The following is a 24659-nucleotide window of genomic DNA, read 5'->3' on the forward strand; positions in this document are numbered from 1 at the left end:
AGATTATTTATTGTTGTCAGAGTTTGAAATTCCAGAGATACAGGAGTAGCATCTAAGCAGTATGGAATGAATACTCTCTATAGTTTGCTGTTAGGGATAAAAATTCTGCCTAAAACCTGTTTCTGTAAGATGTACAGAGCTGTCCTGGAACCAGGATTGTGTGAGCGGTTTATTTGGGAGGTGAATCTAAGAAGTGTCAGGAGGGTGAGGTGAGGTGAGATGAGGGAGGGAAGGATGCCAGTGAAGGGTGTGCTGGTGGAGGGTTAGGGTTCATGGCAGCTGGGTCCTTCCCATCGGACCCTCAGTGTCACCAAAGTCTTCAAACATGATTGCTGTCTAAAAACCTTTTCAGACTCTGCTTGGTTTTATTCTCAACTCCTGGGTGTTCCAGTAGCCACTCAGCACCTTTGGGATCAAACCAAAGACACCAGACAAAGACACCAGACACCTGGCCTGAAGTCCCCACGTGATCTGCTGTATCTAGCAGCTGCCTTCTGTCCTTAGCTCAAACCATGCCTTAGCTGCACTGGCTTTTTTTCTGTCCTTTGAACATACTAAGCCATCTACCAGTTCAGAGCCTTTGCCCTTGCTGTTCCCTCTTTCTAGAATGATCATCCTCCCAGATATTTGTATTTTCTAAGATTACTGGGCCAGAGATGAGATGCGAAGCCTCGCCTCTTTTGGTGTCCTTTCCTGTCCACCCTCTCTAAAGTAACCCCACCTTCCCAATCATACTCCGTACCATCCTCCTCATGTCGTCATTGCACTTGCTGTCATCTGATGCTTTCTTACTGTGTGTATCTGTTTGCTTATTGTCTGGACGCTCCCTTCCCCAACGAGGACTGCAAATCCCATTCTTACTATGTGTATTTGTTTTCTTATTGTCTGGACACTCCCTTCCTCCACGAGGACTGCAAATCCCACAAGAGCCGGTATGTCCTTATTACTCGTCAGCAGATGCGGAACTTATTCCTAATGCCTGCTTTGGTAAGGATGATGGGTTTTCAGGAAACAAAACGAAAATTAACAGCTTCTGCCAATAACCCAGTGATGTGCAAAATGAAGGTTAGATTAAATTAATTAATTAGATTAAATTGATGTTCAGTTCAGTTCAGTTGCTCAGTCATGTCCGACTCTTTGCAACCCCATGAATCGCAGCACGCCAGGCCTCCCTGTCCATCACCAACTCCTGGAGTTCACTTAGACTCACGTCCATTGAGTCAGTGACGCCATCCAGCCATCTCATCCTCTGTCTTCCCCTTCTCCTCCTGCCCCCAATCCATCCCAGCATCAGAGCCTTTTCCAATGAGTCAACTCTTCGCATGAGGTGGCCAAAGTACTGGACTTTCAGCTTTAGCATCATTCCTTCCAAAGAAATCCCAAGGCTGATCTCCTTCAGAATGGACTGGTTGGATGTCCTTGCAGTCCAAGGGACTCTCAAGAGTCTTCTCCAACACCACAGTTCAAAAGCATCAATTCTTCGGCGCTCAGCTTTCTTTACTGTCCAACTCTCACATTCACACATGACCACTGGAAAACCATAGCCTTGACTAGACAGACGTTTGTTGGCAAAGTAATGTCTCTGCTGTTGAATATGCTATCTAGGTTGGTCATAACTTTCCTTCCAAGGAGTAAGCGTCTTTTAATTTCATGGCTGCAGTCACCATCTGCAGTGATTTTGGAGCCCCCCAAAATAAAGTCTGACACTGTTTCCACTGTTTCCCCATTTATTTCCCATGAAATGATGGGACTGGATGCCATGATGTTAGGAAAGTTTAAATCTTATGAACTGATGCCCTCTTAGAAAGGTCAAGAATAGTGTGTGGGGACCCCTGTGTGGGGGACCCCTGAGTTTGATGTCACCTGTAGCATTAGGAATGAGTTGTGAGCTGGAGATGCCAGAGCTGTGAGCTGCATGTGGAGGCCCCAGAAGCCTAGATCTTCTCCCAGCTTGATAAGCTCAGGGCCACGTCTTGAATGTTACAGATCCCAAACAAACTCAGCGCCCCTGTGTTAGAGCTCTGGCCTCCTCCTCTGCCTCCCCTGCACTTTAAACTGCTACAAGGTGGGGGGCAGGAATTCAGTGTCCACTTCATGCTTAATAATTTATCCAATGATTTTGCTCAAGTCTCTAAATGCTGTGATGCTAAACCTTAAAAGCTTATTGTTGTTGTTCTGAAAGCCACATGTGGCAGTTGCTGGCCAAAATAAATAATATATTCAATTACTGAGAAGGGGAAAGCTAAATATAAATTAAGTGAAGCTTGTGGAAGTGGGCTGATTGGGTTTGTTTGCCTCCTTAAACATCCCCCCCACCCCAGCTGGTTATAAAACATCCCCCCCACCCCAGCTGGTTATAAAACATCCCCTCCCCCTTATTCATTTTCTGGCCTCCCTTGATCCAGCCTCTGCTGTACCTTCTTTATCAGCTGCAGCTTTGCCAGGGCTGGCTCAGCCCAACAAGTAAACTCCAGTTGAACCCTGAGCCAAGCCAGCGTGGAGTGCTGATGAAGGCTTATTACAGGGAGGCCCGTTCTGGTCCTTTGGACACATTGATTCAGCATGTAGGCTGGATCATGCAGGGGGTTGGTCTAGGACCATCCATTGCTCCCAGATCTTTAGGAGAAATGAAGGACTTGCAAATCAGTTGTCAGTCACATCTTCTGACCCAGAGATGCCTGTTCACTGTCACTGGGGCTAGCTCCTTGTCCTTGTTAGTCAGTGATTCTTTCTGGAAGGTTATCACCAAGCCACAGCAAGAGTGAATTCTTTTCTGTCTATCTTGGTTCCTTTATCTTTACAGTTCCTCACCTCAGAAAGGAGGATGTTTTATAATGAAAGTATTATTGTTAAAGGTGGCTTCCCTGGTGGCTCAGTGGTAAAGGATCCACCTGCCAATGCAGGAGCCACGGGTTTGATCCCTGGGTCGGGAAGATCCTCTGGAGAAGGAAATGGCAACCTGCTCCAGTATTCTTGCCTGGAAGATCCCTTGGATAGAGAAGCCTGGTGGGCTACAGTCCATGGGGTCGCAAGAGTCGGACACAACGACTAAACAACAACAACAGATGTTAAAAGTGGGTCTTGAGAGAAGAGCATTTGTTTATCAGGGAAGGACTGTGGGGAAAGGAAGAAGGAATAGTTAGCGTTCAGGTAGAGGAGCCGGCCTGAGCAAAAGAGGGGATGTGTGGGATCATATGATGTATTAGGGATGAGGCCCTAATGACTGGTGAGTTTCAAACCTCCTGAGTGTGCTGGTCCCAGTCCTGATTCTGCTGCTTATGAGTTGTATGCTTTGGACTGATTGGCTGGATGGTGCCTCGGTTTCTCCATCTGTAAAGTGGAGATGATGGCGGTGGTTCCTGTGTTGGACTTTCTTTTTTTAATTCTTGGCTGTACTTGGTTTTCCTTGCTGTGCAAGGGCTTCTCTCTAGCTGCAGCTGTCAGGAGCTACTCTCTAGTTGCAGTGTGCATGCATCTCACTGCGGTGGCTTCTCCTGTTGCAGAGCAGGGGTGTAGGTGCGAGGGCTTCAGTGGTTGTGGTGTATGGGTTCAGTTGCCCCATTGCATGTGGAATCTTTCTGGACCAGAGATCCAACCCATGTCCCCTGCATAGCAGTCAGACTCTTAATTAAAAAAAAAAAAAAAATTATTTAGTTGATTTATTTGGCTGTGCCAGGTCTTACTTGTGGCATGCAGGATCTTTTGTCTCCGTTACAGCACCTGGGATCTTTAATTGAGGCATGGGGCCAGGGGTGGGGTGGGGGCGGGCCAATCTTCCTTTCCTAGGGTTTGAATCCAGGCCTCCTGCATTGGGAGCACAAAGTCTTAACCGCTGCACCACCAGGGAAGTCCCTGTGTAGATTAACTGAGAGAAAGTGCTTGGGCACTCGGTCCACTGGCACATGGTGGTGGTTCAGAAAGATTAACTTAGTGTAACCATCCCTCACAAGATGAGAGTATGCTGTGGGGTTTAGGTGCTAACTGCATACAGTGCAGCTCTGCAGCTCCAGAATTCTGAAAGCCAGTTCTCATACTCAGAAGCTTGAGAAATCTGCAGGAAAGCTGTTCATTTCAAGACTGACCTGCTGAATTATCCTGAAAATAACAAATCTGCAGTTCCTCCAAAGATGAAACTTATAGTGAGAACAGTTAGAGCGAAATAGTGGTGAAAAGAATGATTTGTGTTCTTATCGTTAATAATAATGCTTTTTCCCTCCTATAGAATTCTCTCCCCCTCCTTTGTTTGAAAACATTTTTTCCTTCCAGTTTTTTTTTTTTTGAGATACGATTGACATACAGCACTGTGTAAGTTTAAGGTGTACAGCATAATGATTTGACTTAAATACAGCATGAACTGCTTACCACAGTAAGTTTAGTGAACACCCGTCAGCTCATATAAGTACAAAATTAAAGAAACTTTTAAAAGTATTTTTTCTTTGTGATGAGAACTCTTAAAATTTACTCTCTTAACAACTTTCATATATAACGTACAGCAGTGTTAATTATATTTATCATGTTGTACAGTACATACGTAGTACTTACCTTATAACTGGACGTTTATTCCTTTTGACTGCCTTCATCCAGTTCCTCCTCCCCCCATCCCTCACTTCTGGTCACCCCAAAGCTGACCTACTTTTCTAGGAGTATTTTTGTTTTTGTTTTTTTTAAACTATAATTGACCTACAACACAGCATGTCGTTCAGTCACCAAGTCATGTCTGACTCTCTTTGACCCCATAAACTGTAGCACGTCAGGCTTCCCTGTCCTTCACTATCTCCCTGAGTTTGCTCAAACTCATGTCCACTGAGTCAGTGGTGCCATCTAACCATCTCATCCTCTGTCGCCCCCTTCTCCTCCTGCCCTCATTCTTGTCCAGCATCAGTGTCTTTTCCAATGATTCAGCACTTTGCATCAGGTGGCCATAGTATTGGAGCTTCAGCTTCAGTCCTTCCAATGAATACTCAGGGTTGATTTCCTAACTTGCCATACACAGGTACTACATCGTAATTTGCCATATTCCCTACACTGTGTGTTTCATACCCTTGACTCATTTACTTTGCAGCTGAAAGATTGTACCTCTTTATCTCCCTCCCCTAATTTCTCTCTTCCCCTCTCCACACTCCTGTCTGGCAACCACTTGTTTGTTCTCTGTATCTTACTTTATTTCCATTTCATGTTTGTTCATTTGCTTTCTTTTTTAGATTCTACCTATTTCTTTCCTCCTCTCAATGCATCCGCCCTTAAAAATCTAACTTTGTTTTACTAATTTTTTTACATCTTCATCTTGGAGAGCTGTGCTCACAAACCATGTCTTAAGCAAAAGCCCCAAACAAAGTTAGGTCAGATTCTTCTGTAAGACATACTATCCTCACACTATGCACTTTCCCTCATTGCACTTATTACTGTTGTTATTTAACAAATAAATATGTAAAGAATTGTACGCTTCCCTCCCCTGAAGAGTGTCAGCTCCACGAGGTCTCATCTTCCTTATTCCCTGTGCTGTGCCTGGCTCCTGGCACATTGCCTACTACATGGGCACTCAGTAAATGATGAAGGAATGAATGACACCACGTGGTAATACTGGTTGATAACTCTTTACAGTATTGATGAATGTAAAATGGTACCAAACCTTTTATGGTATGGACCTAACTCTTAAGCAACCCTGTTGTTCAGAAGAGTTTCATCAAAGTCCTCTTGGTAGGTTTTAAATAATTCATTTTCCTATTCATAGAAAAAAGAAAACAAGGTAAGCTCAAACATATGTCGAAGCTCATAGACATGTTGAATGCAGCCATTGTGCTGGTTTGGTCCATGAGGAACATGGGGATGCACAGAGGAGAGGCTAAAGCCAGCTGTTATGCAGCCCACTGGCTACTGTGAATTGTAACTACTGATGGAGGAAACCAGGGCAGTAGAATGGACGAGAAGATAATTTTGTATTTCTGCCTTTTGGAGAGTAAGGAGTGGCTTGTAATGGAGAAAAATGATCTCTATCCACTTAACAAGTCTTTGGAGTTTATGCTTAAGGTCATATTTATTTGTTCTGTTGACAAACCATCTTCTGAAGAACGTGTTTGATGTGACTCTTTTCTCTAACTTAAGGCCACTCTGGTGATTATGGATGAAGTAGGTTAATTTTGCTGTAACAGTTCACAGGTGGGCAGATGGCATGAAGTTTGTCTGAATGCACATGATCCATCCACCTTAGGGGAGGTAAGGGCTGGAATGGAACCCACAGAAAAGACTAGGGTGTGCCCCCCACCCCTTAAGTTCACTCAGCTCCTTACAATTGTAAATGCCTGTGATTTGGTTCCTCCTGCTAGTAGTTCTTGGCCATTTTTCACATGCAAACCACTGTGCCAAGCGTTGTGCTAAAACAGGAATTCATTTAAAGAGACTTCATGCTCACAGGGGAGAGTGGGTCTGTTTACAGTTATTGCAGCACGTGATGAGTGTCATGCAAGATGTTCATAACATGTACCAGGGAATTTTAGAAATGACCCTTGACTTGGAAGAGGAATTAAAAAAAAAAAAAGAGTTGGCATTGAAAAGTCTGGAAGGTAAGGGGGATCTGTAGATGTTGAAGTGAGGCAAGGGGGTGGGAGGAGGGCATTCTGGCCTAGGCAACAGCAAGAGCAGAGGCCTAGAGGCTGGAAAAATGGTGCTTCTGGAAGGACTAAGTGGAAGGTCAAGTTAGGAAGACTAGTTGTTGAGAGAACTGAATTCCAAGCAAAGCAGTTTAGTTTTATTCAATACATGTTATTAGCTGGGTGGCTGATCTTTTTACAAAAGAGGAAACTGAAGCTCAGAGGTGTGCAATGACTTGCCCAGGAGCACCTAGCTAATAAGTGACTTCAAGTGCTCTTTCCACCACTGTGTTTCTCTATAGTTAGGTTGGTTCCTCTAAACATAATCTGGTGGGGTTTTTCTGTTGGTTTTTTTAAGTATTTATTTATTTGTGGCTGCACTAGGTCTTTGCTGCATGTGGGATTTCTCTAGTTGCAGAGCATGCAGGCTTTTCATTGCAGTGGTTTCTCTTGTGGTGGAACATGGGCTTTAGTAGCTGAGCACATGGGCTCAGTAGCTGTGGCTCTCGGGCTCTAGAGCGCAGGCTCAGTAGTTGTTGTACATGGGCTTAGTTTCTTGGCAGCATGTGGGATCTTCACGGATCAGGGATTGAACTGCTGTCCCCTGCATTGCAAGGCAGATTCTCAACCACTAGACCACCAGGTAATCCCCTAATCCAGTGTTTTATTTCTAAGGATTGAGAAACCACAATCCTTGGTGTGTGTGGTTACTAGAGACCAGTGAGTATAGACTGAATAGATAACTTATTTAGGAGACAGTCAGAATTAAGGTAAGGAATGCCTAATCCTTTCTGCTTAGGGAAACCCAAGCTTAATATCCACAGAAAGACCTTCACAGCTTCCTGTGAACTCATGCAGGGTCAGCAGTAAAGTGTGTTACCCTTGCAGGACCCAGAGATGTGAGTCAGGTGAAACATGGGCTGAGTGTGCTCGACTCGGAGAGAGGCTTTGCCTATCGGAGAAGAAGAGAGAACTTACAGGCACCTCCTATGGTGCTGCCGAAACTGAGAAGTCATCTGTGTGTCTGGGTGGACTTTTCACATTAAGAGTCGACATTCTGCATAAACCAGGTGGCAAAGTCAAGGGTAAATTAATGCATAAGTGTTACCACTGACAGTTTCATGTATAAGGTATTAAATTGTCCTTTGGCATTCATTATTTCTTTAAATTTTGCTCTTTACACGTATCATCAAAGCAATGGTCCTTAAATCCTCAAACTTAATTCCTGTAATGACAAGTTCTATTATAAAAACATAGTTTAGTAATAAATGGTATTGAATATCTATAAATAACTTGCCTATGGATAATAACTGGGCCATTTGGACTATGAGGCTTTAGCCAAAGACACCCCTATCACCTGGTGGTGGCACACCTTCATGGCAGACTGCCTTAGTCTGTTTGGGCTGCTGTAACAAAAATACCATGGACCAGGTGGCTTAATCAACAAACGTTTGTTGCTCACAGCTCTGGAGACTGGAAGTCCAAGATCAGGCTATGACTGATTCATTGTCTAGTGAGGACTTCCTGATTCATAGACTGTGATCTCATTGTGTCCTCACATGGCAGAAGGGAGGAAGGAACTCTCTGGGGTCCTTTTATAAGGGCACTAATCCCATTCATGAGGGCGACACCCTCATGACCTAATCACCTCCCAAAGTTCCTACCTCCTGATACCATCACCTCAGTGTTTAGGATCTCAGCATATGAATTGGTGGGGGAGAAACATTTAGTCCCATAACAGAGTGAGAGAGAGTAGACCATGCCCTGTTGTGGCATTTTATACGGTAGTTTCCACTATATAGATATTGTCCAGTCCAAACCTAAACTTATCCAGAGACGGAAAATGCTGAAGACTGGTGAAAATGTTCAGCAGCGGAGCTGATAGGACTTGAGAGAGAGTGAACCGTTCTTGTAGCCTGAACCCTGCTTTAATAAGGTATACTCAAGGCACAGGAATCTTTCAACCACTCATGACATTTTTCCTTAAGAAACGTGATGTTTCCTTTCTTGACATTCCCTGGATTAGGACAGCTGTCCTTCTGAGTTGTCCAGGAGGGCATATGATAGCTGAAGGTCTGGGAATGGAATGGGGTAGATTACTCTGAGGACTTGTTTAGGAGTTTATGACCCTGAAAAGTAGTAAAGATTTCCATTAGCACTGACTCACTGCACTGTTTAAAAAATAAAACGCCACCTCTGAAGGTGGCCTGCATTATCACTTCCTGATCCTCTCTTATGACTCAGGTACTGAGTCGTATTCTGTATTGACAATGCCAAGGACATAGAGGATGAACTTACTGTCAGAGATCACAGTTAAACTTGAGTTTTATCATGTATGACATGTGTTTGAGGAGACTGTCCTGTATCCTGTTGAAAAATAGACAGCCTGTACTTTATTTTAAATCTTAATGATTTTTATTTTAATATTCCATGCTCATTTGAAAAAAATTCTGACAATATAGAATTGCAGATCTTAAAGAAAGTAAAAAGCCCCCAGATAAAAGTTACTTGTTACTATACTCTTTCTCCTCACTTCTGAAAAGTCCACTGTTTACAGTTTGTATGTTTGTCTTGATTTTTTCCTTCTATATATCCATTTGAAAATGCCCTTTTATTCTCATACACTCTCTGCCTCTCTCCTCTATTCTTCTCCCTATATGCTCTTCTAATCTATCTATATTCTTATATAAACATGCAGTCCCACCAAGCCCCACCTTAGAAATGGGAATGTGACTTCCCCAGTGTTTTTCAACTTGCTTTTTTTGCTGATCAATAAATTTTGGCCCCTGTCCTCACACCTTCTTCCTGCCCACCATGTTCATACATGTAGATTCACCCCATTCTTTGTAATGATTATTCAGTATCTATTTCTTTTCTTTCTTTCTTTTTTTTGGCAGAGCAGGGTGGGCTATACATTATTTCCCCAAACCTCGCTTCCGTTTTTTTCCCCCAAACTCCTATTGAAAAACATTTGAACTCTTTCTAGTTTTTTGCTCCTATAGACAGTGAGCAACCTGCATCCTAACTGAGCATTTTGAAACTTTCTGACCATTTTCTGATTGACTTATACGTTCCTCTCTTAGAACCTGAAACCTTGTTCAGAGAGTCCTATGCAGAGCTTCAGTGCACAGAACAGATAGCAGTGGGGCTCCTCAGGTGGGCATGTGTGTGGGAGGCTGCTGGCCCCTTAGTTTCTGCAGGAGCTGGAAGATGCCTCAAAGCATAGGGTGAACAAAGCCTTTTCAAGCCTTGAGAAGAAATGAAGCTGTCTAGTGAGCATGCTTTAACTCCCTTTGTAGAGCAGAGAATCACTGACTGTGGAGTGCAGTGCAGCACCCGGAGCCCTGGGGGCCCCGGAACCTGTGTGTTACCCTCAGCCTAGTGCCTGGCCTTACGCAGACGAAGGGGGTGGGCGACCCTCAGGGCGTGACAGGGGTGCTAGAGTCCACAGTGATCCTTCCCCAGCTCTATCCTCAGCGTGCCCTGCTCTAGTAAAGAAGGAAGGGGCTACTCTTCAGAACGCCCTTTGACGTCCTGCCTGTCTACCTCACTGCCCCTTCTGTCGTGTACATTTCCGTGACTGAAAATTTTGTAATAAAATTGTATTGACTTTGCTAAAGAAAAATTATTTTTGGAAATCTATAAATAAAAATTCCAAAACAGTAACCTAGCAGTACATGAAAGATCCTGGTTTTCTTCGCTGTCAGCCAACACTCCTGGATAACACTTTGTAGTTTGGCATTATCTTGGAAATGGAAATGGCAACCCACTCCAGTATTCTTGCCTGGGAAATCCCATGGGCAGAGGAGCCTGGCAGGCTGTAGTCCATGGGATCACAAGGAATTGGACATGACTTAGCGACTAAACACAAAAACAACAAAAATACATGTGTATATATACTTCTTTTCTTATAAAGATAGTATCACGCTATATACAGTTGTATAACATTTTTCTTTAATATATCATAGGTATAATGTATTATACTTCAAAACATACCAAAGTATTATTCTCTTTATTAATGATATCATTTCCACAGTGTGGCAGTGCAATAATTCTTTAACTAGTCACTTATGGTTGAATGGAGAAGGCAATGGCACCCCACTCCAGTATTCTTGCCTGGAAAATCCCACGGAAGGAGGAGCCTGGTAGGCTGCAGTCCATGGGGTCGCTAAGAGTCGGACGCGACTGAACGACTTCACTTTCACTTTTCACTTTCATGCACTGGAGAAGGAAATGACAACCCACTCCAGTGTTCTTGCCTGGAGAATCCCAGGGATGGGGGAGCCTGGTGGGCTGCTGTCTATGGGATCGCACAGAGTCGGACACGACTGAAGTGACTTAGCAGTATGGTTGAATTGTTTTCAGTTTTTCTCCAGTCAAGCTAAATTGATGTAAAGAAACCTTCATGCATGGAGAACCGTTGACTCAGTTATTCTCAGTAGCAAGGCAGCATGGGTAATACAGGTAATCCCAACATACCCAGTTTACTAGTGCCTTCAGCTGAGCCCTTATTTTCAGCTTCTCCCAGGGTTTGCTAGTGGCAGATACTTTAGTGACCGTTCTGTAGTTTCAGTGGCTGTGTGTTTGGGTGTGTTTGATTTCTCCTCGTCCTGGTAGAGGGTTCTAGAATAACATCCTCCTTTGGTATTCTGCAGACCCTTTGACTCCCCAGGTTGGGAAACAAGAACTTGTAACTTCAAACAGAAAATCATCAAAAGTTCAATGCTAGGCCTCCCTGGGAAATAAGGAGGTAGCCTGCCCTGGCTGAATTTCATTGTTGCTTACTACTTCTATTTGCTTCTGGCAGAATGTCTCCGGATTAAACCTTTCAGAATGTGCCATTTGCTGTTAGAAAGTCATATTCTGCATTTAGCTGAAGGATTTAGAACGATTTTTTGCAAACCCATTGAATCATAAAATTCACTGGAGAAACTTGTTTCTTTAAAAAAAAGATGAATCAAATGATCAGGATGGTAAATTTGATGTTGTGTGCTTTTTATCTCTTTAAAAAAAAAATGGAGGAAAAAAGGAAATGGACCAAATACCACTTTTTGGCTGTAAAAGAGAACAAAAATGTGCTTTATATAGATGAAGGATTAATCTCCAAGACTGTTATTAAGTAGTGGGTGAGGAGTTGCACAATGGTGTCTACTGTATGTTAACTCTGTAAAAAGAGGAAGAAAGAAAGAAAAAATAAAAGGAAAACGTATTTGTTTCTGTATACTTGGAAGCATACCCAAGCAGCAGATAACAGTCTTTGCCTTTGAGAAGGGAAACTGGATGGCCAGAGGCAGGAGTGAGAGGAGAATTACGTGACTCTGTCAGTTATTGAAAGATAAATATATTTTTTTTAAGTTAGGTTTCTGAGTCTCTGTCTTGGATGGTCTGATTTAATATCATACATTTAAGGTGGAGCCTGGGAACCCATATATGTATTTTAAATAATAGCTTTATTGAGAATTGATTCATGTAGCATAAAATCCATCCTCTTAAGGTGTACAATTCAATAGTTTTTAGTATATTTGGAATTTTGTGATCATGGTCATTAATTCCAGAACATTTCCATCTCCCCAAAAACCCCAAATCCATTAAGCAGTTATTCCCCACTCTGCCAACCACCAGTCTTCTTTTTGTTTTGATGGATTTGCTCATTCCAGTCATTTCATATAGAGTCGTACAATGCAGATCTTTTATGACTAGCTCCATTCATTTAGCATAATGATTTTCAAGAGTCATTCACATGGTAACGTGTGTGTCCGTATATATGCAGCATCCATGTAGAACTGGAGGAGCCACCAAATTATTTTGCAATATGGCTTTACCATGTTCCATTCCCCTCAGATTGCAGATGGTTGTTTGGGGGCCTGGGAGCTGTATTTTTTTTTTTTCTTACAAGGATCTTGTAAGGATTCTTATGGGATTTTTTCTTACAAGGATTCTTATGATCAAGCGGTTTTGGAAAACACCGTCTCTGAGAGTAGCACGGTCCCTCTTACTGTGACTGCTGGGATGGTGGCTGTGTTTCTCCTCCACCAGTGCCCCGCAGTGCTTGAAGGACATGCTGGTTACTGTGCAGGGAACAGCAGCAGAATGCCTGTCTGCAGAGCAGTCAGCACCTCAAGAAAAAGGATCTCAAACAGAGTGAACTCGGGTGAGATCAACCAGGCCTGAGTCTATTTTTTCCTTTGTTTTAATTTTTTTTTTTTTTGAAGATGAAATATGGAAAAGAAATCTAGGTATCCCTTGAAACCTCAGAAGATTCAGATGGAGGAAGGCATAGCATGGCGAAGCCAGTGCATATATTGGGTTGGCCAAAAAGCCTGTTCAGGTTTTTCTGTAAGATCTTATGGAAAAACCTGAATGAACCTTTTGGCCAACCCAATACATGCTTTTTCTTCCCCCAGTGGAACAAGGGTAATAATAGTCTTTATGAATTGGAATCTGATTTCTCCTTTTCCTAGAGGTCTTTAAAAATTTTTTTTAACCCATTTTATCTGTAATTGTCTTCTCTGACTTTTAATAGCCACAATGAGTCAAGTGTTACTATGTGCTGTAGGTTATATAGAAATAGAGGTATAATGTTGTATACATGAAAAACTCACATAATGTTATAAACAAACTTCAGTTTTTTAAATGTTATGTTATGATTATTCTGAACTCTAAACTATGAGAAGAAAACTGTTTTCATACACACTAGAATGGCACCCCACTGCAGTACTCTTGCCTGGAAAATCCCATGGACAGAGGAGCCTGGAAGGCTGCAGTCCATGGGGTCGCTGAGGGTTGGACACCACTGAGCGACTTCACTTTCACTTTTCACTTTCATGCATTGGAGAAGGAAATGGCAGCCCACTCAGGTGTTCTTGCCTGGGGAATCGCAGGGACAGGGGAGCCTGGTGGGCTGCCGTCTATGGGGTTGCACAGAGTCAGACATGACTGAAGTGACTTAGCAGCAGCAGCAGCAGCAGCAGCAGCAGCATTTGAGTTCTAATTACTAAGACAAAATTAAGAAGTCTCCTAGACAAGACTATATATGGGGCAAGTCTTCTGAGGTTAGACATCTGCTTTGGAGCATTTCCCGCCTCAACCCTTAAGTAAGTATTTCTTGTAGCTCCCTCCTCTGGATGGGGCTTCAGTGGGGCGACTGTGAGGAGCAGAGCACTCAGCACATAGTGGCCCCCTCCTTAATGAGTCATAATAAGGGGCACTTTTCTCAGGGCCACTTGGTAACAAGCACATAAATAGAATAAATAGTCTTTCAAGTTGTTCTGAGCAGAATTTTAGTTCCTGCCAAGAGAAGCTCTTCACCTTGTTTTCTAATGGACTTAATGTCCTCACCGGAAAGCGGTGCCTGTGGAGCCAGGAGGAAAATGCCAGACGTGGTGGAGTCCGGACCTACCTGTGCTCTCAGGGCGGGGGCAGGGGGTAATGTCAAGAGCAGGCTCAGCTCTTTTTTAAAATTTTTTTATTGTAGTTAAGTTTACACAACATGAAATTTACCATTGTAACCATTTTTGAGTGTACACTTCAGTGGCTTTAAGTACATTCACAACCCTGTGCAACCATCACCACTGTCTGTTTCCAGAACTATTTCATCATCCCAAAGAGAATGAAACTCTGTACCCGTTAAGTGATAATGTTCCCTCCTTCCCATTCTTCTTTATCTCTCAGAATTTGACCACTCTGAATACTTCATACAAGTGAAATCAGATACTGTTCGTCCTTTGGTCTGACCTATTTCGTTTCATTTCAGTTCAGTTCAGTCACTCAGTTGTGTCCTACTCTTGGTGACCCCATGGACTGCAGCACTCCTGTCCATCACGAACTCCTGGAACTTGCTCAGAGTCATGTCCATTGAGTCAGTAATGCCATCCAACCATCTCATCCTCTGCCGTCCCCTTCTCCTCCTGCCCTCAATCTTTCCTACCATCAGGGTCTTTTCTAATGAGTTGGTTCTTTGCATCAGGTGGCCAAAGTATTGGAGCTTCAGCTTCAGCATCAGCCCTTCCAACGAATATTCAGGACTGATTTTTTTTAGGATTGACTTGTTTGATCTCCTTGCTGCCCAAGGAACTCTCAAGAGTCTTCTCTAACACCACAGTTCAAAAGCATCCATTCTTCGGCACTCAGCTTTCTTTATTGTCCAACTCTCACATCCATATATGACTACTGGAAACACCATTGCCTTGACTAGACAGACCTTTGTTGGCAAAGTAATGTCCCTGCCTTTTAGTATGCTGTCTAGGTTTGTCATAGCTTTTCTTCCAAGGAGCAAGTGTCTTTTAATTTCAGGGCTGCAGTCACCATCTGCAGTGATTTTGGAGCCCCCCAAAATAAAGTCTGTCACTCTTTCCATTGATTCCACATCTATTTGCTATGAAGCGATGGGACTGGATGCCATGATCATAGTTTTCTGAATGTTGAGTTTTAAGCCAGCTGTTTCACTCTCCTCTTTCACTTTCATCAAGAGGCTCTTTAGTTCCTCTTCACTTTCTGCCATAAGGGTGGTGTCATCTGCATATCTGAGGTTTTTGACATTTCTCCCAGCAATCTTGATTCCAGCTTGTGCTTCATCCAGCCTGGCATTTCTCATGATGTACTCTACATATAAGTTAAATAAGCAGGGTGACAATATACAGCCTTGACATAACTCCTTTCCCCATTTGGAACATTTTCAAACTTTGTCCATACTTCTAGCACATGTAAGAATTTCCTTCCTTCCTAAGGCCTTGTAATACCCCTTTGTGTATATGTACCATGTTTTGTTGGGCTTCTGCTGTGACACTAGTGATAAAGAACCTGCCAGCCAGCGCCAGAAACATAAAGGGACTCGGGTTCTATACCTGAATCGGAAAGATCCCCTGGAGGAGGACTTGGCAACCCTATCCAGTGTTCTTGCCTGGAGAATCCCATGGACAGAGGAGCCTGGCAGGCTACATTCAGTATGTAGGGTTGTGAAGCGTCGGACATGACTGAAGTGACTTAGCATGCACACACATGTACTGTGTTTTGTTTATGTGTTCATTGGGTTGTTTCCACCTTTTGACTTTGTGAATATTGCTGCTGTGAGCATTCATGTATAAATATCTGTTTGAGTCCCTGCTTTCATTTCTTTGGGGTAGACCCCTAGAAGTGGCATTGCTAGTAGATGGTAATTCTATGTTTACCTTTTTGAGGAATCACCAGGCTGTCTTCTACAGCAACTGCACCAGTTTAGATTCCCACCAGCAGTACGTAAGAAACTTCAGTTTCTTTGCTAACACTTGTTATTTCCTGGCTTTTGTTTCTGTTTTTTGTTGTGGTGGGCATGCTCATGGGTGTGAGATGATATTTCACTGTGTTTTTGATTAGCACGTCTCGTGATGAATGATTTGAGCATCTGTTCATATGCTTGATGACCATTCGTGTATTTTCTTTGGAAAAAAATGTCTATTCAGGGTAACCTTTAGTCAGGTAACTTGTTTTCTCATTGTTGTAGAATTTCTTTTTGTGTTCTGGATGTATGACAGCTAGCATTTGCAGACTTGGGTTTCTGTTAAAAAACGCAAATCTGATTGTATTGCTCAGCGTTTGTGCTAGTAATGGCCTTTAAATTCTGCTCAGCTCAGTCTTTTACCATCCACGGGTTACTTTCACCTGGCCACTCACTTTTTGAGCTTGGCTTGTTATCTGGGTGTGGAAATAATTGTACCTTCCCCATAGGCCTGCTTGAGGACTGAGAATGTAAGTTGCCTTAAGACACAGCCTAGGAGTTCCTCTGGTTTCCATGAATAGTGGCACTTACTACTGTCTGGAGGCCAAGGCAGAAGATCCTGCAGCTCTGACTCTTTCTGGGAGGTTCATCTACCAGAACCCCTATATTAGGATGAGATCAGCTGCTCTGCATCCCCCTTAGAGCAGAGCACAGAGCAGGTTCCCAGCGGATCGGTGTTAACGAGTGTGATCACATTGGGCTCACCACCACACTGCGTGTTGTCAACTCTTGACCCTCTGTATTGATGAACGTGCTAGGGTACCACTGCAGGGTCCCAGAAGCAGCCTGGGAGGCAAGTTTCTGGAGCAGAGGGAACTTCAGGTAGTAAACCTGGTGTCTTTCCGTATTGTGATTTTTTCCCCCCTTTGGAAGAAGGAAGAGAAGGCAAAACCCCACTCTCCAGCTTCAGACGCAGACTCTTCTCATTAAGGGCTGGCCTCTGTCCCCGGCCAGCCTGGGCGTCTGTTGTTGCATCTGCCCCTCTGCTGCGCTGGCTGGGCTCCAGTTTGAACTCGGGGTGCTGCTGGCCAGAGAGCTGTTCTCTCTGCATCACTGCAGGCCATTTCAGAGTGGAAGTGTATTTGGACCATGCAAACGTTTGATCTTGTCGGGTAGTTTAAAATTTCATTTGTCGGGTCAGTGTTCTGTCTGCTTTGACCCTGAGGCTCTTTCTCATGGTTAATACTTTGGCAGTTCTAGAAGGAACTGTCTCTCTCCCTCTCCATCTCACTGCCCCCCTCACCTCCAATCCTCCCCCTTCACCCCTTCCTCCCGCTCTGTGTCCTCCTGTTGCTCCCTCTTTCTCTGCACCCCACTTCCTCTTCATCCCTCCTCCTCTCTTCCCCCATCCTCTTCCTTCCTCTCACCCTTGGAGGTCTTCTTGGTTTATAGACTATTACATATTTCTTAAAATGCCTTCATTTTCCAGATGATTCCCTGGAACTGTCACCTAATCAGAGGTCTTTAAAGCTATATGCGCGTGTGTGCACGCACACACACTTTGCTTCAGACATTTCCATTGTTATTTCCTCAACAAATACAGCATGCATTAGAGTAGATTCAGACAAACCAAAGCTTGACCTGGGCTCCACCAGCGTGGCTGGACCCTCCTGCATGCATTGGCTCTGTCATAGGACCAGGCACGTCTTGTTCCACAGCTGTGGAGTGGGCCTTCGGACAGCACTGTCCTCCTGGGCTGGACAGGAGGGTTGACCGAGCCAGTTCAGATGAAGCCTTCAATCCCTACAACTGACTTCTGTACTCTCTGTGATAATTTGCTGTGTACTTTTTTTGCTTACTATCTAAAGCCAGTTTGACTGAAATTCTTGGAGCCAAATTGCTCCAAGAAAGAAGGAGGAGAAGAGAAGAGCTGGGAGGCAGCAGCAGCGCCTCTAACCCAAATGTTCCACTGAGTCAGTCACGGTGCAGAAACCCTCTTCGAAGACCCGCCAGCTGTCTTGGGCCCTCGGTGTGGCCTGACTTCCACATACCTCTCTCAGGCTTGGCTTCTGGGCTGCGTGAAGAAGAAAGCAGACCCTGAATTTTTCGACATTCTCATATGTGGACTTCTCTTCTGTCTTGCAGCTGATGCCTTTTTCAAAGCCGCCATAAGCCTCGTTCCAGAAGTTCCCAAGATGATTAATATTGATGGAAAGATGCGGCCCTCAGAATCATTCCTTCTGGAATTCCTCTGCAATTTCTTTTCTACATTATTAATAGTTCCGGTACGTTTCCCCAGAAGACCTGTAGGTGATGTCTTTCTTTGACCTGTTTTATATACATTCTTTGCCCTAGAAGTGCAGGGATGTTCTATCTGTATCTTTGTTGGTTTTGTAGTCAGATATTTGCATTTCTCAATGCATTTCTATTCATCTATGTCCAGGGTGTATAGTCAAGGCTCTCTATATGGCGAAAGAGGTACTACTTGTTCAGGGCTCGAGCCACTGGATGAACAAAACACCCAGGGTGAAATCCCTTCCTTCCAGCTCTGCAGTGTCAGGTGATTCTGTAACATCACCAGGCTGCAGTTTCCTCATTTACAAAATGGGCATAATAATAGCATCTACATGTCTAGGTTGAGGTGAGGATTAAGTGAGCAAATATACGTAGGTGGTTACAACAGTGCCTTGTGGTGTGCTTAGTCACTCCGTCATGTCCAACTCTTCATGACCTCATGGACTGCAGCCGGCCAGGCCTCTCTGTCCATGGGGATACTCCAGGCAAGAATGCTGGAGTGGGTTGCCATCTCCCTTCTCCATCAGTGCCTTTGTACATAGTAAGCACTTGAAGAGGTAATGGTGATGTTATTTTGATGGCAAAGACCAGAATACACAACAAGATAGTGAAAGTCAAAGGGCTATTGTTGGAAGATGCTGGGGTTTCTTGTGGAATATAGGGAATGAGTAGTCAGATTTGGGCTGGAAGGAATCAGGGGCACTCCCAGGATCCAGCATTAGGGCCCTCACCCTAGTTGGGGTTCTTAACTTGGGGTCTGCCTAACCCATGGGGATCTGGCAGAGCAACCACGAATTCAGATGAAAAAAAAACCCTTTTTTTTTTTACAAACCTCAGTGAAATTTAGCCTTTCACTTCATTACAAATCACAGGCAATGAACCACAGTACTAGTTGTAGTAACTGGGACTTTGTCACCAAAGTAATCAGCAGTATGTTCACATAACATTTCAGGTGTGAGAGATATTTTAGAGGACTATCTACATGTTTCCTTCCTTTACAAGTGCAATAGTTATTAGGCCCATTGGCTAGGTCTGTTATTTAAATGTATTCACCAAGAAGTAATAGATTACAGTATAACAGATACGTTGAAAAAATATTTTGACAACTGTATTTTAGCATAATTGATTTCCTTTGTGGTCTTATGTATTTTATTTTCTGCTTTAGAAATAGAACTCTGAGCTGTGTGTAGGCTTCACCAGGTCATAAAAAGTCCAGGCACAAAATGGGTTGGCTCATGGTGAAGCCAAATGTGTGTAGGAACCACGGATGCCCATCCCCACTTCCGTACTGAGAGTCTCACTCCCTAGGTAAGATTGGCCCTGGAATCAGCATGTTTGAAAGCTTCCTTGAGTCAAGTATAGGTGGTCCTAGGACCACACTTTAAGAAACGTCCCTCTGGTCTCAGGCCATGAACCATTCAGCTCCCACAGGTATGGGCTTACTTTGGGGTGATGAAAATGTTCTAAAATTGTGATGATGATTGTGAATATATGAACTCTGAATATACGAACAACCAACGAATTGTGCATTTTACGTGGGTGAATTGTTGGGTGTGTGAATCATCTCAGTGACGTTGAGAGAACAAAAACTGAGTTGCTCCCAACTTTCCAAATTCAAATCCCAAATTCTCTGGAGAGAGCCTGGGATGTTCGGGAGGCAGGCTTGGTGCTCCACTTCAGTGTGTTCTGGTATTCTTCTTAGTAGTTTATAATCAATCTCTCTCGTTTTCTGATAGTCTAGTTATTTATCAGGTGATAAAATCAGGGTTTCTAATGAAGAAGTGGATCAGTGTCACTGTTTACTGATTAATTGGCTTGCCTTTTCCTTCTGCATATGGGGTTTTCTCTGTTAAAAATCACTGGAGCCTTGTGCTTGGAGTCAGAAACTTGTGTTAGTCCTGAGCCAGTGACCAAACAACCTTGTGGCCTTGAGAAAGTTTTGTAGCTTTCAGAGTCTCCATTGTCACCTTTCTAAAACATCATCCAGATACACACCTAGCAGAGCTGCTTGAGGGTCGACTGAAAAGATCGCTGTGAAAGTGCTTCATGAACCGGACGCTTGGTCCCTGGGATCACAAGCTGATGACCAGTGGGTGGAATCTAGCCTGGAGACACACTTGTTGGCTGCATCATGATGGAAAACATTTGGAACGAATTACCCCCATTTAAAATTTGTAGATCACAGAGAAACCCAGATTTCCAGTTCCTTGAGAAAAAATCAGGTCCAGCCCTATGAGGCCTGCATTCCCTGCCTGGCCAGTTGTCCTCAGCTGGAGAGCAGCTGCCTGTCCTAGGGGGGCACATGTACTCTGTCCAGGTCCCTGGGCGCCTCTGGGTCCATTAAATCCTTTTCTGTTGCTTACCTGTTCCCTTAGGCATTCAGGTAACCCCACCCCTGCCAGACTTCATTGTTCCTGATAGTGCTCTGGCTTTTGCCAGGATTTCTCAAGCTGTTAAGATGGGTCTAGCCACAGTTCAGGACTTCTTACTAGGTGCTCCGTCCCATGCTAGCTCCCTTTGTCAATACACAGTCTCTAGGATCCTGCAAAGCAGGACCTGGGAGGTTTGCCTGGGGTTGCACCGCTGGTGAGAAGCAGAGCTGGGAAGTCTGTGCTACCCCAGCCTGAAACATTCGCAGGAGGCTTTATTGCTCAAGATAGTTGGGACTTTACAACCCTACATCCCTCCTATGGGACACAGTGTAGTAACTACTGGCTGGTTCTCCGGGTGCCATGAGATGTTAAGTCTAAAGAGCCAAGGTTGAGTGCTCACCCAGCTCAGAGGCCAGAGGCTGCGTGCGAGCCCCACTGTGGTCAGTAGGTTCAGCAGTAGATGACTCCCGTATCCCTCTTTTACCTGGTTCACATTGCTACCTTTCTTGTCATAACTTTTATAATTTTACTTTTAAAATTTAATTCTTTCATTGTAAGGACACTTAACCATATCTGCCCTCTTAACACATTTTTAAGTGTATGACGTAACTGTTGACTCAAGGCCCAACGCTGTACAGCAGATCCCTACAGCTTATTCATCTTCCTTAATTGAACCTTTAAACTCATTGATTAGTGACTCCCTGTTTTCCTCCCCCTCCAGCCCTTGAATTCCACTCTTTGAAAGGACTGTTCTAGATGCCTTATGTAAGTGGAATCATAGTGTATTTGTCTTTCTGGCCTATTTAACTCACCATAATATCCTCAAGGTTCATCCATGTTGTCATATATGATGGCATTTCCTTCTTTTTTATACAGCTGAGTAACAGTCTGTTGTATGTGTATGGCACATTTTCTTTATCCATTTATCTGTCAGTGGACATTTTGTTTGTTTCTACCTCTTGGCTGTTGTGACGGCGCTACAGTGAACATGAGAGCACTAGTATCTCTTTGAGATATTAGTGATTTCAAACGTTTTGAATAAGTACCCAGAGGAGGGACCTGCTGCATTACATCACAGTTCCACTTGTAATCTTTGAAGTACCTGTGTACTGCTTTCTGCAGTGGCTACACCATTTTGCATTCCCACTCCAGAGCACAAGACTTTTTTAAAGAATGGGTTTGAAAAGTTTTGACTCATTTTATTTGTTTAGAAAAAAAAAATGGATGCCATTTTTAGGCCAAATAAAATAACGGGTCCACTTTATTCATACTTACGAATACAGAGGTGAACATTCCCCCAGGACAGCCGTCTCTCCTTAGCAAGCAGCCCCACTCTTGGAGCATTCTGAAGCATTCTGCTCTGGTATTAGCAGTGGTCAGCTTCTTGGTGGACTGCAGAACAGTTTTCTCCATAATCTTGAACTAACATATTTCTTTTAACAACATTTGGTAGGACAAGGAAACAAGAATGAATTGAACAAGTTTGGTGTGAACCACTGCAGATGCCTAATTTTGATTCAGTTGAAATTTGTAGGCAATGGAAATGTTCTCCCTCAGTTTTCTGGCACTGATCACCAGGACACAGCAGGGAAATGTCTTCTCTCCTTCTTATCTTAGTGAAAAGGTCCAGCCGTCAGCATAACATGGTATCCAGATGCAAAGCTTCATTCATTCCATCTACCCTGCAAATATTTGTTGATCTGGGAATGGAGGAGTGAACAGAAATGTATGCTTCCATGCAAGGAGACAGACTCTAAGCAAATCAATACTTAACTCCAGTTGCATAAAGTGTCATAAAGAACTACAGGCACTTCTGAGAGCCTCAAATTTTGAAGGGAAGTGGGTCAGGGAAGTGCCCTGAGAATGTGTGATTTGAGCTGAGCTCAGAGGAAGACTGGTAGTTCTCTTAAGTGCGGGGGGTGTGGTGACATTCGGGGTGGAGGCAACAGCATGGGTAAGGCCTTGAGGTGGGCAGGGGCACCCAGCAGCACTGGACTGGAAGAGAGCCGTGGTGATGAGAGCCTAGAGGGGCACGAGCTGGCAGGACAGGTAGGCTGGCAGCAGTGAGGCCAGGGAGCGCCACCGACCCCAGACTCACCCACAGCTTCCCGTCTCCACGGTCATCTGTTTCCTGCCCTCCACCTGCTCTGTGGCTCCCTGCCCCCACCCCACCAATGCTCCACTTCTCTTTCCTGCACTTCCTCCCAGCCCCTCTGTGTTCTGGCTCCTTTTGTAAAGGACTTGGATATTTATTTAACACACAGAGAGCCAGCCAGCAGTTCACCAGTATTCACTCCAAACATCCCTATAATTATCCTCCTCTCACAGAAGCATGCCCTGGCACAGAGAGGTCAAGTGACTTGCCCAGGGTCACCAGCCAGTGAGCGGCCAAGATAGAATTCAAAGCCAGGATGTGTATGCTCGGTGCTGTCTTCGCTGCCCCTCAGCTTTCCTGGGAAGTTAGTTGTTTCCAGGGTATTCTTTCTCCCAAACAGTGATGTTTAATAGAAGGATTCCCGCAGACCAAGGACCCAGAGGGACACTGCAAATGGTGGGAGCCAGGCCCCCTTTCCTCCAGCTGAGAGAGAGAGGGCTGCCCTCCCAGGTGCCCCTTGGGAGCCACCTCCTGGGCGTTTGCTTGCTGCCAGGGAGGCACCCTTGGCAGAGACCCCGGGAAAACCTTTTCCCACTTGGATTGCCTACTGAATCCAGGATCTTTTCTTATTTTCTTTTTTAAATCTGTATTTGCCTTGCTTCAGTTGCTGGCACTGATACAATTTCTTTTGAAAATGTTACAACCACTGAAGCATGGCTGTCATGTGGAAAATGTTTTCCTTGTAGAGAAGGTTGGAAATAATCTGTCTCTTCGGTTTAAAGCTCGCGGGAACGGCTTCCTACAAACCTTCACGTCTCCGTTACCCCTTCTTCCACCTTTTTGAAGGTGTGTCGAATGCTCTCTCACGATAGTTATGGCAGTTTGTATTGAAAGTTACTGGACCATTCACATTGTTGTCTCTTTCCAGGGCAGATCCTGAAATAAAATATATTTTGAGCATCCACATAGCGGAACAAAATAGCCTAGTTAGAAACAGCTGCTAGCAAAGAAAGGCAGTAGTAAGCTGCCAGCTGAGCCTGACTCTGGCAATGGAAGGCGGACCACAGCATGGGCAATTTTACTGTGTATCGTTTGAGGCATTCAGATGTTGGAGCATGATGTGTCTTCTTTCGTGCCGATACCGTAACAGCAATTCCTGTAGATGTTATCAGCAGTACAAATCATCTCAGGCCCCTCTACCCTCATTCTTACCCACTGGAAGCATTTCTGCTGTGGATCCACACTTAGGATTACGAAGCCATGAACTCCCACCCACCTTGGTTATCACACTTCTACCCCAGGCCTGAATTTAAGAGAGCCGACTAAGTGCATGCCTTTCCCCAACTAGCCCACTCCATAAAGTCTAGTTCATGCCTAAGTCATCTGTAGAGAGGCATTATATAGAGTATTAGCACTTAGGAATGTCCGCTCTGGAGCCAGACTCCCAGGGCTCAAATCCTGGTTCCCCCATGTCCCAGCAGTGTGGCTGATTTCCCATCTGTGAAATGGGGTGGGGGGTGGTCATAAAAGTATCTTTCTGAAACAGAGAAAAGCTATGGTAGCCATGATAGCTACCATAAAAGTTAGCTACTGTTTTTGTAGCCACCTCAGTACCTAGTACATGGAAGGTGCTCGAAAAATGGTATCCTTTCAACATCATTTACCTACCAAGTGCCTGCTGTGTGCCCCGCACTGTCCCAGCAAGCAGACAGGAATAAGGGCACCATGCACAGTACGTTCCCTGGGTCGTCCTAGAACTGTATTATTGGCAAACTCAGAAGATAAACTACCTGCCCTCCTAGAGGTTTTTAGGCCAGGAGGCAAAAAAGATCAAGAGATATTGTTCACTAAAAGAGTAGATAAAATCAGATGCTGAGAACTGCTCTGAAAATATGAGATGGTTGACTTGACACAAAGACTAGGAGAAGGTGCTAGGGGCTCTGGATTAACTATCACAGGAGGAGCTAACATGTAAGGTGAAGTACAGCAGCTGTCAAAGGAACCAGTGTGGCCAAGTCTCGCAGATAAAGGTTCCAGCAGGGAGAGCAGCAGAGCTGGGAGGCCAGAACCCCCTTGGCCTATGCCTGCCCTCTGGAGCATCCTGTGTCCTGTCTGGT

General features: G+C 44.3%; 1 protein-coding gene across 4 annotated transcripts in view; it reads left to right on the top strand.

Annotated features, from left to right (window-relative positions):
* VPS35L (VPS35 endosomal protein sorting factor like) overlaps nucleotides 1-24659 on the top strand; it is a 138216-nt gene that overhangs the window by 97479 nt on the left and 16078 nt on the right. For all 4 annotated transcript variants that reach the window (XM_019987901.2, XM_019987899.2, XM_019987902.2 and 1 more), the window contains exon 27: nucleotides 17926-18065. In XM_019987901.2, coding sequence (XP_019843460.1) covers nucleotides 17926-18065 — 140 coding nt within the window. The remainder of the gene's footprint in view (nucleotides 1-17925; nucleotides 18066-24659) is intronic.

Source organism: Bos indicus, chromosome 25 (assembly GCF_029378745.1).
Source record: "Bos indicus isolate NIAB-ARS_2022 breed Sahiwal x Tharparkar chromosome 25, NIAB-ARS_B.indTharparkar_mat_pri_1.0, whole genome shotgun sequence".
Lineage (NCBI taxonomy): Eukaryota > Metazoa > Chordata > Mammalia > Artiodactyla > Bovidae > Bos > Bos indicus.